This window comes from Rhineura floridana, chromosome 4 (assembly GCF_030035675.1).
Source record: "Rhineura floridana isolate rRhiFlo1 chromosome 4, rRhiFlo1.hap2, whole genome shotgun sequence".
Taxonomy (NCBI): Eukaryota; Metazoa; Chordata; class Lepidosauria; order Squamata; family Rhineuridae; genus Rhineura; species Rhineura floridana.
The window spans coordinates 100,099,373-100,119,030 of record NC_084483.1 but is presented as its reverse complement, the minus strand read 5'-3'; the positions used below and the strand labels follow the sequence as shown (position 1 = coordinate 100,119,030).

Here is a 19,658-nt window from a genome sequence, read left to right as displayed (position 1 = left end):
AGGAAGGGAGATGATTCCAAATATTATACTATTGGATTGTGCAAACTGATTGTTTTTTAAATTAACTTCTTAGACATTAGATTGCTCTTTGGTTACAGTAAAAATACTAATTGGTGTGTAAGCAAAATTATTCCAAATATTATAAGATTATGCAAACTTAAAAAAAAATAACTTCTTGGACATTGGATTGCTCTTTTGTTACAGTAATTTTTTTAACTCATATGTAAGTAAAATACTCAGTTTTGATAGGGCCCCAAATAATTACAAGGATTACACACAGCAGATACCTTTTTTAAGCAAGGCATGACAGACATCCATCCTGGTTTTTATTGAATCAGAATATTATTCGCAAGGAAAGCACAAACTCTGTGCTCAGAGTATATTCCAAGCATAGTATATGCAAATGTGTGTGTTTCTGAATGGGCACATAATTTCCATGCTTTCTTCTAAAGAGTAATTTTGTTGGACATATTGGAACATAGAGGGCATTTGTGGAGAAGAAAAGATGCCTGCTTGCCAAGCCTTTGCCTCAGCAGGAGGAATTAGCTGAGACCAGGATACAGATGTTTTCTGGAAAACTGTCTGCAAGTATTTGCAGGCAGATCAGATGATTGAAAGGGGTGGATAAAGGGTGCTGCCAAAGCACATTGTACCTCTGAGAGTTGTTGACCTTTGGAAAATATGGGAGTGACAATATAGAGGCAAGATCCCTAAATGGCAAGGCTCTTTAGATGGACTTTACAGCTACAAAAGTCCACTGCTGCATTCTGCATACATCATGCCTACATGTGTGTGTGTTTGTGTGTGTAAATTATTTCTTTGACTTTTTGCTCATTATGATACACACTATATTCTTTGCCACTTTGATGAATTCTAAATTGATATTAATTAATTCATAGCCAATTTTCCTCAAAACTATTTTATACCTAGTTCCTCCCTATAAATCATTGTATTTTCTAAGACTTCTCAAACACAGTGCCATCCTGCTCCATGTGTGTGTTGGGTGTAAATTCTTGTACACAGCATTCCGTGGCTGTATATGATAATCTGCACATTCAGGACCAAACTAGATGTGACCTTAATTGCATTAATCTGATTAATGTAACTAATGTGCAGGTTTTTTTTTTTTTTTAAAGTGTATGGCAGTGGACGGGGGAAGAGGAGAGGAGGCAAGCAGCAGTAGGAGTTCAGGGAGTGGAGATGAAGAGTTCTCCCCCCTCCAAAAAAAAATGCTGTGGTCGCAATAAAGCCTCCCTGAAGCTGCTATGCATCCCCATCTATGGGGAGAAAGGCACCTAAATCAGCCACAGTTGTACTCGCTCAAAGAGAGAAGCTCTTTGCTCCTCTCCTCTGGTCATCTGGACATTTTTGCCATACAGATAGTCTGGGGATCAGGACCATAGAGAAGTAGGGGGAGGATTAAATAAAACCTTCATTGGAAATTTAAAAACAAAAACAGCAGCAGCACTGTTACACTTGAAGGCAGAATTATGCAGTTAAGGTCATGCAATGTGGTGCACATGTGCACGCATGCATGTATCCCCCCACCATTTTTGGCATTTGTATACTTCCCATTCCACAAAGTCCTCTGGATGATTTACAAAACAATATAAAAATAAAATAAAACCATGCTGCATGTATTAAAACCATGTTAATACAACAAAATGAAAAGTAGAACAAGAAATCAGCATATAAATTTGGCCCTCAGAGAGAGCGCTCATGATTCCAACCGAAGTTAAATGGTCCCTAAATTCCAGCATTTGATGCTTCTCTAAGAACATAAGAACATAAGAAGAGCCTGCTGGATCAGGCCAGTGGCCCATCTAGTCCAGCATCCTGTTCTCACAGTGGCCAACCAGGTGCCTGGGGGAAGCCCGCATGCAGGACCCGAGTGCAAGAACACTCTCCCCTCCTGAGGCTTCCGGCAACTGGTTTTCAGAAGCATGCTGCCTCTGACTAGGGTGGCACAGCACAGCCATCATGGCTAGTAGCCATTGATAGCCCTGTCCTCCATGAATTTGTCTAATCTTCTTTTAAAGCCATCCAAGCTGGTGGCCATTACTGCATCTTGTGGGAGCAAATTCCGTAGTTTAACTATGCGCTGAGTAAAGAAGTACTTCCTTTTGTCTGTCCTGAATCTTCCAACATTCAGCTTCTTTGAGTGCCCACGAGTTCTAGTATTATGAGAGAGGGAGAAGAACTTTCTCTATCCACTTTCTCAATGCCATGCATAATTTTATACACTTCTGTCATGTCTCCTCTGACCCGCCTTTTCTCTAAACTAAAAAGCCACAAATGCTGCAACCTTTCCTCGTAAGGGAGTCGCTCCATCCCCTTGATCATTCTGGTTGTCCTCTTCTGAACCTTTTCCAACTCTATAATATCCTTTTTGAGATGAGGCAACCAGAACTGTACACAGTATTCCAAATGTGGCCGCATGATACATTTATACAACAGCATTATGATATCCGCTGTTTTATTTTCAATACCTTTCCTAATTATCCCTAGCATGGAATTTGCCTTTTTCACAGCTGCCACACACTGGGTCGACATTTTCATTGTGCTGTCCACTACAACCCCGAGGTCTGTCTCCTGGTCGGTCACCGCCAGTTCAGACCCCATGAGCGTATATGTGAAATTAAGATTTTTTGCTCCAATATGCATAATTTTACACTTGTTTATATCGAATTGCATTTGCCATTTTTCCGCCCACTCACTCAGTTTGGAGAGGTCTTTTTGGAGCTCTTCGCAATCCCTTTTTGTTTTAACAACCCTGAACAATTTAGTGTCGTCAGCAAACTTGGCCACTTCACTGCTCACTCCTAATTCTAGGTCATTAATGAACAAGTTGAAAAGTACAGGTCCCAATACTGATCCTTGAGGGACTCCACTTTCTACAGCCCTCCACTGGGAGAACTGTCTGTTTATTCCTACTCTCTGCTTTCTGCTTCTTAACCAATTCCTTATCCACAAGAGGACCTCTCCTCTTATTCCATGACTGCTAAGCTTCCTCAGAAGTCTTTGGTGAGATACCTTGTCAAATGCTTTTTGAAAGTCTAAGTACACTATGTCCACTGGATCACCTCTGTCTATATGCTTGTTGACACTCTCAAAGAATTCTAATAGGTTACTGAGACAGGACTTTCCCTTGCAGAAGCCATGCTGGCTCTGCTTCAGCAAGGCTTGTTCTTCTATGTGCTTAGTTAATCTAGCTTTAATAATACTTTCTACCAGTTTTCCAGGGACAGAAGTTAAGCTAACTGGCCTGTAATTTCCGGGATCCCCTCTGGATCCCTTTTTGAATATTGGTGTTACATTTGCCACTTTCCAGTCCTCAGGCACGGAGGAGGACCCAAGGGACAAGTTACATATTTTAGTTAGCAGATCAGCAATTTCACATTTGAGTTCTTTGAGAACTCTCGGGTGGATGGCATCCGGGCCCGGTGATTTGTCAGTTTTTATATTGTCCATTAAGCTTAGAACTTCCTCTCTCGTTACCACTGTTTGTCTCAGTTCCTCAGAATCCCTTCCTGCAAATGTTAGTTCAGGTTCAGGGATCTGCCCTATATCTTCATCTGAGACCTTGAAGTCAGACCTTGAAGTCAGAAATTCTTAGACCTTGAAGTCATGCTCAGTGTTCAAGTGGGCATGCCTTTATCCTTTCCTTGCAGAGGATCACAACATTGCGGCTGCTGTTACTGACATAGATTTGGGTTAGGTATCATAGAAGCTATACTAGCTCTTTTATTATTCTTTACATAACATTTTTATCTCTTGCTTGGCAGAAACAAATTATGAAGATAGCTTCAAGCATATTAATCTTACACTTTCAGTTTCATTGTCAAGGTGGTGTTCAGCTGAATTCCCCAGGTAGAAAATGGGGTCTTGTCACCAAGGCAGCATCATGAAACTCTAAAAAAAAGTTGGTTCTCTTTTTACAGGAAAGGTCTGGCCCATTTTAAAATGGTATATTTGTTCTAAAGAGTCTGTGTATAGCAGGTGAAAAAGACAACACCTGAGTGCTAACGTAGCCTTAATTAATAGCCAAGCTTTGTGTAAATCATTTTCATTTGTGAAAATGATTAAATCCAGGAGTGAAATACAGCTGAATGTTCAGCTTTAATGAAAAAGTGTTGTCTTATATCTGCACACTGCACTGATGGGAATTCTCATGCAGTGATGGCTGTAAACATTTTTTTTCTTTCTTTTTTGACAGGTAATATTTGAGGCTGAAGTCTCAGATGGAAGAAATGGCTACATTGCCATTGATGACATCCAGGTTCTGAGTTACCCTTGTGGTAAGTAGTGATTAAGAGTCACATTTTTCTCTGTCTTTTTCAAGACAGGTTCAATATTGTCTTACTGCTGTTTTCATCACCCAACCTTCCCTCCTCTAGGTTTTCTTTTACAAATTGTCTGGAAGGGGAAAATGACACTCTTGAAGCTGTGAATTAATTTCTTTTTTTTTGTTAACTTAAATAACTTAATGCAGTGTTTCTCTCGTTGTTCACGGACATGTGGTTTACAGTTAAATACAGTATTGAGAGCCAGTGTGGTGTAGTGGTTAAGGTGTTGGACTATGACCTAGGAAACCAGGGTTCGAATCCTCACACAGCCATGAAACTCACTGGGTGACCCACTGCCTCTCAGCCTCATAGGGTCACCATAATTCGGAATCCACTTGAAGGCAGTACATTTACATTTTTAATATTTGTATTAGTTGGACTTCTAGCTCATCAGAGCAGGAAACAACAGAAGCAGGTTGCTGGGTAAGGCAGAGCAGCTGGGTTGCTGTTGCTTCCTGGAAGGAAAAGGGCCAAACTACACGGAAGCTGGCGCAGTGCAAACACACTAGGAGGTGCACTGGACTGGCTCAGGTGGTGCATCTGCACTGCACCAGCCTCCCTGCCTCCTTGCTTCTCTCCCTCCCACTAATCAACAATGATCCCCCCTCCAGGAAGCTGGCATAGTGCTCCACCCATAGTAGAAGATAGGGAAAAGAAATGGTGGCACAGCTACTCAATGAGGATGGCAAAGTGATAACAGATGACAAAGAAAAGGCAGAAGTGCTCAATTCCTACTTTGGCTCTGTCTTCTCCCAGAAAAGAGTCCTCACCCTCCTAGGAAACATGAAGTAGAAGGGGCAGGATTGGAGCTTGAGCTTGACAAACAAACGGTCAAGGAATATCTAATCATTTTGAATGAGTTCAACTCTGCAGAGCCCAATGAACTGCATCCTAGAGTATTGAAGGAACTGGCTGAAGAACTCTCAGAACTGCTGTCTATTATCTTTGTGAAATCGTGGAGGACTGGTGAAGTGCCGGATGACTGGAGGAGAGCTAATGTTGTCCCTATCTTCAAAAAGGGCAAAAAGGAGGAACCGGGGAACTACAGACCAGTCAGCCTAACATCAATCCCTGGAAAAACTCTGGAGCAGGTTATAAAGCAATCTGCAAGCACCTTGAAAACAATGCAGTGATTACTAGGACCCAACATGGATTTATGAAGAACAAATCCTGCCAAACTAATCTCATCTCATTTTTTGCTCGGGTAACCTCCCTTGTAGACTGTGGGAATGCTGTGGACATAATATATCTTGACTTCAGCAAAGCTTTTAACAAAGTGCCCGATGATATTCTGATTAGCAAGCTAGCTAAATGTGGGCTGGATGGAACAACGATCAGGTGGATTCACAGTTGGCTCCAGAATCATACTCAAAAAGTGCATATCAATGGTTCCTTCTCAAACTGGGCGGAAGTAACGAATGGGTATCACAGGGATCGGTCCTGAGCCAAGTGCTCCTCACCATTTTTATTAACAACTTGGATGAGGAGGTACAGAGCATCCTTATCAAATTTGCAGATGATACAAAATTGGGGGGCATAGCTAATACCGTGGAAGACAGAAACAAAATTCAAAGGGACCTTGATAGGTTGGAGCATTGGGCTGAAAACAACAGAATGAAATTCAACAGGGATAAATGCAAAGTTCTACACTTAGGAAAAAGAAACCAAATGCACAGTTATAAGATGGAGGATACTTGGCTCAGCAATATGACATGTGAGAAGATCTTGGAATTGTTGTTGATCACAAGCTAAATATGAGCTGCAAAAAAGGCAAATGCTATTTTAGGCTGCATTAACAGAAGTATAGTTTCCAAATCGCGTGAAATATTAGTTCCCCTCTATTCAGCACTGGTTAGGCCTCATCTTGAATACTGCCTCTAGTTCTGTTCTCCACACTTCAAGAAGGATGCAGATAAACTGGAACAGGTTCAGAGGAGGGCAACAAAGATGATCAGGGGACTGGCAACAAAGCCCTATGAGGAGAGACTGAAAGAACTGGGCATGTTTAGCCTGGAGAAGAGAAGACTGAGGGGGAGATATGATAGCACTCTTCAAGTACATGAAAGGTTGTCATACAGAGGAGGGCCGGGATCTCTTCTCAATTGTCCCAGAGTGCAGGCTCAAGTTGCAGAAAGTCAGATTTCAAATGGACATCAGGAAAAACTTCCTAACTGTTAGAGCCATATGACAATGGAATCAATTACCTAGAGAGGTAGTCAGCTCTCCGACACTGGAAACATTCAAGAGGCAGCTGGACAGCCATCTGTGGGGAATGCTTTGATTTGGATTCTTGCATTGAGCAGGGGGTTGGACTCGATGGCCTTTTATGCCCCTTCCAACTCTACTATTCTATGATTCTATGACCCCACCATACTATTAGTGTGGATGGTGAAACACTGAGACCAAACCACCTTCAGGATTGTCGCCACATTATGCAGCAGCTGACGCTTCCAAGACAGGGACAGACTTGTCTGAAGTACATCACAGTAATCTATTGCTGGGGGTGCAAAGGCATGGAAACAATAATCACTGGGTTTTAGTTCGATGAAGTAGTATCTGCCTTTACATGCATTGAGAGTGGTGAATTGTCATCCTGGAACGTCCAGGCCCAGGATGGCTACAAGAGGGAGGGAAGAAGAGTCTGGATGGGTGTTCTATATCTTCCACATCTACAATTTGCTATTATTATTATTATTTATTTATTATTTATTAAATTTATATACCGCCCGACTAGCAATAGCTCTCTGGGCGGTGAACATAAAACAGCATAAAAATACAATAAATAACAAAACAATACTAAAATACAAGCAACAATCCAACACAATAAACATTTTTAAAATTAAATCAGTGTAACTTAAAATGCTTCAGAGAATAGGAAGGTTTTGACCTGGCGCCGGAAGGAGAGCAGAGTCGGCGCCAGGCGTACTTCCTCAGGGAGACTGTTCCATAGTTCGGGGGCCACCACTGAGAAGGCCCTAGATCTTGTCATCACCCTCCGGGCCTCCCTGTGAGTTGGAACCCGGAGGAGGGCCTTCGTAGCAGAACGTAGTGCACGGGCCGGTTCATATCGGAAGAGGCGTTCCGCAAGGTATCGTGGTCCCGCACCGTATAAGGCTTTATAGGTTAATACCAACACTTTGAATCTAGCCCGGAAACATATTGGCAACCAGTGCAAGCTGGCCAGAACAGGTGTTATATGCTCGGACCGCTTGGTCCTTGTCAGCAATCTGGCCGCCGCATTTTGCACTAGTTGTAGCTTCCGAACTGTCTTCAAAGGTAGCCCTACGTAAAGCGCATTACAGTAATCCAAACGTGAGGTTACCAGAGCATGTACCACTGATGTAAGGTCCTCTTTACTCAAATAGGGACGTAGCTGGGCTACCAACCGAAGTTGGTAAAACACATTCCTAACCACCGAGGCTACTTGAGCCTCAAGTGAGAGGGAAGAGTCTAAAAAGACTCCCAGACTACGAACCCGGTCCTTTAGGGGGAGTGTAACCCCGTCCAGGACAGGGTATATATCCACCATCCAATCAGAGAACCCGTCCACCAACAGCATCTCAGTCTTGTCTGGATTGAGCTTCAGTTTGTTAACTCTCATCCAGTCCATTGTCGAGGCTTCCCCAAGGTTCCTGCAACAAGGCTGGAGAAAATTGAGAGGCATGGAGGTTTTTTTTGTATTATACATCTGAACATTGTCACCCGATGGAATAATATGATAAAGCATTTCATAGAGTAAAATGAGACAAGAAGGAACAGAGATTTTTCAGGGGAGGTTCTGAAAAGATAAACAGTTATCTGTTACTTTCCCCATCTTTTTTACAGCTGTGCCATGTTTTTTGAACTGGACCTTGTGGTTAAGGTCTCTCCTCACTATGAGCAGCACCCAGTAATAAACCTTGGCAATTTTCCATTAGCCACATAACTAAGCAGGCATGGGGGCTCCTGACTAGACGTGGAAAACTATGGACTGAAAGTAGCCTCATTTCTTTCTTCTGATCTTCTAAGCTGAGTTTATGTCTCTGTATAAAAGAAAAGGTCATGAGTAAACTAATTTTATATACATTACTGGAGAAAGTTTGTTTGCGTTCCAGGGGATCCCAAAGCTTCTCTTTCCCAGGTGCTGCATCCATCAGTGCCCCCTCCTGAAATCTGCTCCAATTACAATGCCGGAGCGGAGCTGACTCCCTCGCTTTGCAGCTTGGTGACAGCAAATGCCGCCTTGGTAGCTGCTTTGCACGAAACTGGGGAAGCTTCTCCCAGTCTTCCGACCAAAGGCCACACAGATGCCAACAACAAGCGCTGAGACCTGGCTGGCAGTACCGGGACCTGGCTGGAGAACAAGATGGGCAAGAGACCGGGGGGTACGAGGCCTGCCTGGCCCTCAGGAGCCGCCCCCCTGAGTGGCTGCCAGAGCAAGCAAGCGAAGAAAGCAAGGCGGGTAGGTAAGCAGGCAGGCAGGCAGCTTGCCTGCCTTTGTTGTCACCGCTGCTGCTGGCGGGACGGGCCACTTCTGTACTAACAGGCCCGGTCTTGGCCGGCGGCTCCTCGGGCAGTCCTCAAGGAGCGGTGGTGGCCATGGCAGCGGCGGAGACCAAGATCATCTACCATCTGGACAACCAGGAGACGCTGTACCTGGTGAAGCTGCTCATCCTGGCCGAGCGGGTTATGCTGGGCGACTTCAAGGCGCTCCTCAACCGGCCCAACTACAAGTTCTACTTCAAGTCTATGGATGATGATTCGGGCAAGAATATGATGGTGTTGGTGAGCAAATCCTTTACAACAGCTGCTCAATGTTTGAGGACTAAAATTCTTGGAGTGGCAGTGCTACATTTTAAGGACAGATTATCTCCAGGCCTGTAAATAACCTTGTTTTCTAAACAATGTTAATATTTTGTTGTTTGAATTTTTGTGCACTGTGTTCTTTTCTGATGTGTATTTTGAATTGTGTTTATTTTATTTTTTTGTGAGCCGCCTTGAGAGCCTTTGGCCAAAGGCGGCATAGAAATAGAATAAATAAATAAATAGCTTGTGGTTAGTGGGGAGAGAGCTTAAGCATGAGTCCTGGTTCAGATAACACACTAAGCCAAATCTTGGCTTAGCTCTGTACAGCAGTGAAAAGGACAGGGGAGGAGCAAGGTAGCTACGGGAACCTTTCTAGGAGCTTGGCAAATGCACAGTCATGGCATAAGCCATAGTTTGGTTTACTGTATCACAGGAAGCCATAGTTTGTCTTACCATGTCATTTAAGCTAGCACAGTGAATTGGTGCCTCAACCAGCTTCTTCCATTTTCCCATTTATCCGTGAGGATGGCCACAGATGCAATTCACTATCAACAGCTCCCCAGTATAGGATCTGTAGGGCTTGATCCTGACAAACAGTTAATACGTTTTTCAAAGTTACAGAATGTTATTTAGTTAATGCCAACTGAATAGAGCTGGGTAAATGCAATTTAGGAGGGTAATGTGTGCACGAACTATGTAGCATATACATCTCTCGTCTCCTTCCATTGCCTTTTTCAACCCTAATATTTCACATGGTTTTGTTACTGAGCTTTCCTTGAGGCAGTGACATTAGTATGAGCAGGTTTGTCAGTGGGTCAAATGTTGCTGTATTTAGTGGTGCAGGTGATATTTACTGACAGGGACTTCTGCATTGCACTGTATCCCACTGTATCCAGCTAATTGCATCTGACTGATTCTGTTGCTAATGCAGTGGTTTCACAATGCAGTGGTTTCACATAGAGTGTAATGGAAATTCACTCAAGAGTTTTGAGGCTTCTTTTTTGTTTCACATCCTTCTATGCTTAGGTTTATTACAAATCCCTTTTATAATTCATATTTGACAAGCTTGCAGAGTTTGTGTGGTAAGGGAGAAAGATCAAGGCTGTTTTGTTCCCTCTCCTTGAGCTGAAACAATTATTTTCTCTCACGTAAAAAAATAGTTTTAACCAGAGGTTGCAGTAATGTGTATCTTTTGGGAGAAGTAAATGGCCTTTTTTGTCTGAGCACTTTTTGGTAACATTTTTTTCCCCACCTACACAGATAAATCTCCTCATTTCTTGCGGCTGGGGGATGTGGAGGTCAATGCAGGCCAGAATGCTACATTTCAGTGCATTGCTACAGGGAGGGATGCTGTGAATAACAAGTTATGGCTGCAGGTAAGGCTAATTCATTCTGGTCCTTTTGTGGGCATACATCTTGCAAAAACAAAAGACAAAAGTTCTAGTTTTTCTGTGTTTATCCAGGACAAATTACATAACTGAGAAATATTTTCCAAAACTTATTTTTGTTTGTTTGATTTCTTGTGTTTTCTATTTCATATTAGGATAGGTTCCCTATAACAAGCTATTCCCTCTCTTTCCCTAAATCAATAGTATGCTATGACTGCCCTGCAGTAAAGCAAACATGGAAACCTGCAAAACGGGGAAGGATGGTTAAATGAACCAGGGGAGAGAGGATATGAGCATTTGGATCTACCCCATCTCCTACTTTATTTATAAAATTTATATCCCGCCCTTCCTCCCAAAGAAGCCCAGGACAGCAAGCACTTCTGTGATAAAAAATGCAATTAATAATAAAATAAAAACATATTTATGAGTACATTTTACATCTAAAAGCACATTCTCTGGTTTACAAGCTGGCAACCCTATATTGGAGATATTGGTTTGACACAGGTTTCTCCAATCTTGTGGCCTCCAAATGTTTTGGACTATAACTCCATCACCCCCAGCCAGTATGGCCAATGAAGACAAATTCACGCAGGTATGCTTACAACTCCATGACTACAACATTTAGTGATAATTTACTTTAGTGAATCTATCACCATAGAGCTTTCATATCATGTAACAATGCAGGCAGTTCTTATTATACAGCCATGAGAATGGCTGTATACTATAGCCAGCATGGATTTTTCGCATTCCGCCATGTTAAATTGAAAATACCCTCATGCCATTCCGCTGCTTTCCATAAGCTCATTTCAAAACGCAACCTTACAAAACTTACAGTCCTGAACTCAAAAATGCTTGCTTAACAACCTTCTAGGTTTTTATGGAGATACACAAAACACTCAGACAGAATCAAGAGTTCAAAGTATAAAACGAGAGAAAAAATCCAGACCCCTATTGGACATTTTTCTGATAGTGGACACATAATTTGTTGAAATTCATTAAAAATCAGCCATGTTCACAGAGTACCTGTAATCGTATTACTGACTTTGTCCCATACTCTTTTAAGTTGAGAGCGATCCCAGTCTGTGTCTGTGTCAGAATTGCTTAATATGTTTTTAATAATGTTTTTAACCCTTTTAAAAAAGTTTTTTAAATGTTTTTAACGCTGTTTTGTCTTAACATATTTTAAGATTTGTTTTTATGATGTTTATGATGTTTTTAGTGCCTTGTTTGCCGCCCTGGGCTCCTTCTGGGAGGAAGGGCGGGATACAAATTAAATAAATAATAAATAATAATAATACTCTGACCTTCATCTTCTGCAATTTAAAAGTTTAAAAAATGCAGGCTGATTTTTAATTAATTTAAGAAATGTAACAAGCAAGTCTATTATAGTGTCGGGCATGCTCAGTACAAACCAATGGTCAGTGTTCTAAAAGTCTGACTCACAGCTGTTTGGCTTGGCTAATCAGGTGGCCATACACACCCCAGACCTTATGTCACTTTAGACAGTCATGGCTTCACCCAAAGAATCCTGGGAAGTATAGCCTGTGAAGGGTGCTGAGAGTTGTTAGGAGATTCTTATTTCCCTGACAGAGCTCCAGTGGCCAGAGTGGATTAACAGTCAGCCCCACTTCTGGGGATTGTACCCCACTCATCATATGCTCAGAGGCACGTTACCAAATTTTTCCAAGATACACAGGATGTGGATTAGACTATGAAAGACCAATCCAAATTGTGTTTGCATTTTGACAAATTTGTAGGGCAGTCCAATATCTGAGAGAGGAGGTCAGGTCTCCTGCTCCCCTGGTGCATTCACTTTAGCTGCCCAATTTTCCTGCTTTTTAAAGTTTGACAGAAATATCAGTTGGCTGTAGTGTGATCTTAACCCGCAAGGTTTTTTGCCTATTAGTGAATATGTAACCAATTTACTGAGTAGTAAGTGTACATAAATAGTGTACATATATCTGTGAACAAACGGTGACTCACATGAGTTGAAGATGCAGTGATACACTTTTTATTTTGTCAAGGATCTCTCTGTTCATGAGTACTATGTTCTGTAATAGCTCAGTTGTATTAGCCCTCTCATACAATCAGGCTATCATGTGAAGTTGCTGTTATCCTGTGATGAATATTCTCTGCCTTGAGTTTTAATTTACATACATGCACTGTTGCCTTATTTAGCTTTGTTTCAATGTTCACAATAAGTTATAGACTTAAACAAATGGGGAAAATATAACGAAAGGAGAGTTGTGGTAAATTAGGAACCTCTTTCAATGAAAGAAAATAGCACTTGATATGGAAAACTCATGATTGAAGTTGATTGTAAATTATACTTTGATTCTAAATAACAGGGTGTTATTTTTAGTTTCATCTATGTGATGCAACTGAATTAAAGAATTCCAGGTTTTAGGACCGAATGTGGTATAATCACAAAAGAAAATTGGATCATGTTGGATCAGCTCAGAGGTCCATCTAGTCCAGCATCCTTTCCTCACAGTGGCCAACCAGATGGCTATGGAAAGCACACAAGCAGGACCAGAGGGCAACAGCACTCTCCCCACTTGTGATTCCCATCAACTGATATTCAGAGGTATACTGCCTCAAACAGTGGAGTTAGAACATATTCATCGTGGTTAGTCATCATTGATAGCCTTATCCTCCGTGACATTTGTTACTAATGGGTAAAAGAAATGAAAGATGACAGTGTTATCTGCTTCAGTGTGATAACTAATCATATGATTGTAATGAATTGCATGCTATATTACCAAGGATTAAGATTTTTTATTAAACAAGGAACACCGTAAAACAGCAACACTTGGATAAACACAATGAACTAATTATAAAGAAGCAGAGTGTTTGGAGTGCCAAAGTGAACCCAATTTAAAAGAACCTGGATGACTGTCACAACTAAAGTTCTAACAATGAGGGTATACAGGTGCTAATTTTAACCACTGTGTCCAACCCAGATAATTGCTGGAACAGACATGGTTAAAAAGAGTCAATTGGAAGGTTTCCATACTATTCAGTCCTCCATATCAGATAGCTGACAGATTATTTCAAAATTTTGTCTCTAGGGTACATAGTTAACAGATAAAGCTGATAGCAAACATATGTTTTGTTGTGTCTCAAGTACATAATTAGATGTTTATCTTTTGAGAATAAACACAATAAAAACATCTGATCTCTTAAAAATTTCAAGCCATCAAGATAGTTTACAAGATAAAAACAATTTCCTTCAAACAATAAACATTAAGAAGAAGAAGAAAGTTATGGAATAAAATGATGAGTGTATGGCCTTTCTTTTTAACAATGAATGCATGACTAGCATAGAGAGAAAGTGGAACATCATTCAGGGATGTGGCCAGTAGGTGAGATACCATACCACCTCTCACACCTGTGAAAGAAGTTGTGTGTACAGCCTGAGTAAAGGGTGTGCTTTTAGGGGAGACAGTTTGACATGTAAAGGTGAAAGGAATTTGAAGCAAAGGTTCCTAGAATGATTAGACTTTATGCAAATTAGGATGTTCAATTAGATCCTTTGGAGAGGTTTGGTTATAAAAGACTTTGCTGGTCAATGAAACTATCTTTTCATATATCTATTTTACATACTCTCCTGTCTTGCAGGGCATATTGTTTTATACTGTACAGCTCTTGATTGACTTTTCTAGCAATGTTTTGAAATTAACTTTAATCTGTATCATTTTTTAAAGGATAAAATGTGTGACTGTGTGTAGTATGCAAACTCATGGTTTTTTTGGGGGGGTCCACTTTGCTCTTTGTACAAATTAGCACAGTGCCAAAATTCATATCATCCTTGTAGCTATGGGGTGGATAAGATTTGTTCTGTCAAGAGCTGCATTCCCTCAGGGCAATCTGTCAGGAACCTCATGTTAACTGTGGGTGGGGCTGAAGCCAGCAGTGAGGGGCTGAGTCACAAGCACCCCATTCTCTCCCCCTCTCCATCCCTACCCAGAGGTCTGAACTGATAGCTTGCAGAGGGCTTTTGGAATTAGGCCGAGGGTTGCTGAAAATGAGTCTGAAACAGGTTTGCCTACCCCTGAGTTGGGAAGAAAATCATTAGAAGAAGACCAAATAGTATTTTAATTTTTGCACTCAGAACTAGTCCTAGGGTGCAGTTTGAATGCACATGGGGCTACTACCTTGCTGAAGCCATGCAGGTCTGAGTCAGGTCAGTGCTGGTACTTGAGAACCTCATGTATAGCACCTTTGGTTCTGTGATGGAAGAAAGGTGTGATATGAATATAATAAAATAAAAAACTGCTCCTGGTCTCTTTCCCTTGGAGGATGAATGGGAGGGAGAGCAATTTTGCATCCAACTACCAGGGGTAAGGAGATGAGGCAAGGCAGTCATATGGCTTGTATGGCTGGGAGAGGGGCAACTGGAGTTTGCTTTCTTAGCCTGGTTCTTTCTCCCCATCTCCTCAGATGGCATGCTCTAGCATCCACCCATTGTCACAGTGTGGAATCTTCCTAGTTGCTAAATTTGGGCCCTTTGGGTTCTGTGGTGATTTATTCATTCATTCATTTCACATTGGCTCAGGGTAATGGCATTTAGGCCACAAGGAAAGCCTACAGATTTTGAGTGCTCAGGTAGACACAGTGCCATTTAACAGTTAAAAAGAAAACATGATCAACTGGGTGAGCTTCCAGAGGCAGCTTATAAAATGAAAGAAGGCATCCTCAGACCTAACCATCAAAACTTCTGGGCTCAGCAGGGGAGAGGGACTTGATGCTTGAGCAACCGTTCCACACAAAGCTAGGTTGGTGACCTGGCTGTACCTCCCTCAGCATAGTTGTGTTGCAAATGAGTAGGGAAACTGCCGCTTAAGGGGACCTGAGCCAGATAGCTAAAAAGGGCCCAAGGCATAAGGAGGAATACACCAGTGCCTTAAACCAATAGTCCACACCGTAGGGAATGATTTTTGTACCTGACATGCAACCAGTTGTAGCGTCTTTTAAAAGTTGTGTTAATGACATCATTGCCTATTTTGAAACCCAAGTTGACACCTCACCTCTTTATTGTGGAATTCTAGGGGCAAATAAATATTCCTGAAGATAAGCCATAAACAGCTGAAAACATGGAGCTCTTTTAACTACAAATTATGTTGAAATGTAAATCTGCCTATTTCATATGAAAATAACCTTTTCTAAATTATAGAGGGCGAGTTCACAGTGACAGGAAGGTTGTGCGAGAATGATTACTTCCTAGCTAGCTTTCATTGCTTCAGGTAATAGGATCAAATAATTCATGAGCTCATCTGTGATAGTATTTTTGCAACAGGTGATAACTCAGTTATAATCTGATGTGGCACTGCTTATTCATGTTCTTGGATATGGCAGTGGGACTCTGAACCTCCTGCCTGTGATCTTTTCCCAAACTGCCCTGTGCCCACGCTGACATACATTGTATCTACTGCAGTTTCTGTGTATGGGGATTTTCCATTGCAAACTTTCTGATTGGTCCCACTTTCTCTAAATCTTCTGTAAAGTGTATTTATATACTTCTTCAAGATCTTTGTTAGTCTGAAATTCTAATTTTACAGCACTGAGTGTATAGCAGATTTGTTACCTGGCAATTGGCAGGTATTAATATTTCTACCCATTGAGTGGATTAAAATGTTGAATTAATATGTGTCTAGTCTCCATTGAGAAAAAGTCCAAAAGTTATAAAGCAGCTGCTGAGAATACTTTTCTAAATATGTTGCTGACAGCTGTTGGTAGTACTGTTGGTTGGAATTCTGTGGATTTCAGTGGAGAATTTGCAACTTATTTTGAATGAGGTTGCACTCCCCTTGAAGAAAAAAGTATGGTACTTGGCATCAGTTGCCATCAAGTGCCATCAGTAGCTAAGAGTGCTTTTCATCAGCTTTGCATGGTTCATCAACAGTAAGCCTACCTGGAGAAGGGGAACCTAGTACACTGGTTGCATTTAGGATGCTCTTGAGCAATGTTCTATGTGGGACTGCCCCAAAAGACAGTTTGGAAACTGCAGATGGTCCAGAATGAGGCTGTCATGATATTGATAATAACTGAATACATCTATCTATACCAATTATATTAGTTATCTGTTTATTCATAGACTCATTTAAAGCCCCAAACAGGCTAGGGCCAAGTTATTTGAAGGACACATATGCACATATCAACCTACCTGAGCTCTGAGATCAGTATCAGAGGCCCTGCTCTTTGGTCATTGTTAGTAAAGATTAGATTGATGGGTACCAGGAAGAAGGTTTTTTTTCTTCCTCTGTTGTGGAATTTCCTCCCTAGGAAAATCTGCCATGCCCCCTCCTTGTTTTTTAGCTGGATTCTGAAAACATGCTCATTTTATATGACTTTTAATGATATACTTTACTTCTTTTAGTGCTGCCACTTAAGGATTTTTTTGCTTCATTTTACTATTCTAGTCTTTTTAGCTCCAGATCTCAGCTAGCAAGTGTTGGCTCATTTGATGTTCAGAAGGAGAATGGTCAGTTAAGTGTGAGTTCTATGAGTGACTATGAATGAGTGGATATTTTTCACTCACTTCCTTTATAGTGTGGCTTCATTCTACTCTGTGTTCTACTCTTGACTTCCAGCCTAACTAGGAGAATTTCTAAAATACAATCTAGAACTAGAGAATGCATAGTTTGCCAAAGCTTTTTGTTTCTCCGGTATGTTTTACCTCTGTTTACAGATGCACACATTGAAAGAACACTGCAAAAAGCAATTTTGATGTATAAGCCCAAAGATCAGGGGTTTTTAATGGCATTTTATCTATGCATCAGCAACATACTTGGTGTTACTGTGATGATATGAAGTATGATTTTTGCAATGCTTTATCAATGTACATTTGCACAAAGGTGATGTTGAGCGGGAAGAACATAAAAGAACAAGCACTCAGTCAGTTACAAAATTTGGAAGTAAAACAATGGAGGATTTTCCAATGCATTGGTTCCACTTCCAAAACAAGATCAGGTAATTCAGAGCACTAAAATTCAGGGGGAGAGACTGTTGATGTGTGTGCGTTGTTGCGTGAAACAGCATACATTACATTGGAGTTAAGTTGAGCAAGAAACTTCTTCAGAGCATTAGAGCATGTTAAGAGTCTTTATTAAGACATTATGGCCAAAGGCTTAAGAGTAAATACATGTAGAGTTTCTTCAGTCACCCCCCTTCTGGTACATCTCTCCAAAGGTAAACACAGAAGACAACCTCTCAGTTCAGAGGCAATACACAGAAGACACAGCTTAACACAGATAGCTGCTAGAACTTTTCCCAGTCTATCGCGATGGTTACCATAGCAACAGCCTTAGCAGTCCGTTCCCAGACTGGGCAAAGACATAACTCCCCCTAGTTACAGTTTTTCAGACTTGATGGAAAACAGACTCAGTGACAGTGCGGTTCAATGGTCAACAGAGACAGATGAAGATTTCAGAAGCTTCACTAGTTATTTAATTTAGTCATAGTATTTTGTCTTAGCTCAATGTAAATATCAGAACCAAACTGCCTTCATCTCCTTTCCAGTTTGGGAATGGTAGTGAAAACTGTAAACTATCCCATCAGGTTTTAGATCTCTTGTCAGTGGCCAAGATTAGATAACGCCTACGTGGCCCCCATCAATATAACCCTTTCCTTGGAGCATCTGCTACACCATATGCCCTGGCTACAGGTTCAGTTGCTGATAGCTGAACCACTAATGAGTCTATCCATCACTGTTGTGCCTTGGCATTAGCACATCATTTGGCTTGAGCAAAGAGGTTTAGCCTGGCTTTGTAGTTCAGGTTTTTTTTGCCCTACCGATCTCAGTGCTGCCATGTGTTTTGGTGGATCTGAAATGAGGAATGAAATGTGGGGGATATTTCCTGTGCTTACTTTTTTTTAAAAAAGCATGACTGGTAATCCTGTGCAAATTGAGATCAAAGCAATGATGCATGTGGGCGAATCTGTCAGTAACGGTTTTAGATGCTGGCTAAATGCCTTCTCAGTTGGCATGCCAAAGCTGGAAGAAGGTGCCATGGTTTATTCCTTGGAGAGGCTCATCAGCATTAATGCAGCATGATGCTTTCTTCTCTCGGCTATAGGAAAATGTCATTCCTAGTGGAGTTATAGATAATTAAATCAATTGCCTGAAAGTAGTAATTGGAGGATTAAAACAAAAACAGAACAGAGAATTTGAGTACAGTTTTCTGCAAGTACAGGTCAGGACTTTTCTATATGTTTTGGGTATATTTTGTACATTTAGATGTCTGTTTTGCACAACATTAGGATTAGGATGTTTCTGCTGTGGAGGATAATGCCTGTTACCACCATAGAAACCATGGTATTTTGTATTTTTATAAAAAGTGGTAATTTGTGAGGTGATAGTACATTCATGATTCCACATTGTGTGAAATATGATTGTGAAGGTGTTGTGAGCATTTATTAGATGTGACACAACTTCAACACATTGCATCCTTATAAAATAGCAACAGGGCCTATCTACAGTCTCTCCTGCCATTTGTTAAACCTTTTTTTGTGGATTCTCAACAACTTTGGAAGTGGAGTGCTTCGCTGTCTGTTCTGTTGACTTGTCTGATCTTAAAAGGGGGTGTGGGTGTGAAAAGAATAAGAAAGGTTATTCTTTCTCCCTCCTCCCTGACCCCACCATCATTTTATGTACAGACAGGCAACAACATTGCCATAGAAAAAGTCACTTGCTGGAGTACCTTGCCAATGCTGGAATGTGATTTACAGCATGTTCTCATTGACCATATGGAAAGGCCCCAAGAAAGATTCTTTAATACCATTCATTTCCATTGAGCAGCTCAATGTGCTCTTGATCTGCTTAAAGTTCCACAAGTTGACTTATAATCTTATTGAGAATATGTCATTACAAACGGTGCTTTCTTAACCTTGCTATGAATTTGGAACATCGTTGTTGCTCTTTCTTTACCGCGTGGATGGAGACCTCCCCAGATGCTGTCAGACTTCAGCTCTCAGCATCCCTGACCATTGGTCACATGGGCCGGGGCTAATAAGAGTTGGAGTCCAACAAGATCTGGAGGGCCACAGGTTCCCTATTCCTGCTTTATAGCCACTGATTTACCCCTTTGGGTTTGAATGAATGAATGAATGAATGAAACTTTATTTTTACCCCGCCCTT

At 41.2% G+C, this 19,658-nt stretch overlaps 1 protein-coding gene across 6 annotated transcripts in view; it reads left to right on the top strand.

Moving 5' to 3' along the window:
* Positions 1 to 19,658, top strand: part of PTPRK (protein tyrosine phosphatase receptor type K) — a 579,201-nt gene that overhangs the window by 291,749 nt on the left and 267,794 nt on the right. For all 6 annotated transcript variants that reach the window (XM_061623803.1, XM_061623801.1, XM_061623802.1 and 3 more), the window contains 2 exons: positions 4,217 to 4,298; positions 10,392 to 10,507. In XM_061623803.1, coding sequence (XP_061479787.1) covers positions 4,217 to 4,298; positions 10,392 to 10,507 — 198 coding nt within the window. The remainder of the gene's footprint in view (positions 1 to 4,216; positions 4,299 to 10,391; positions 10,508 to 19,658) is intronic.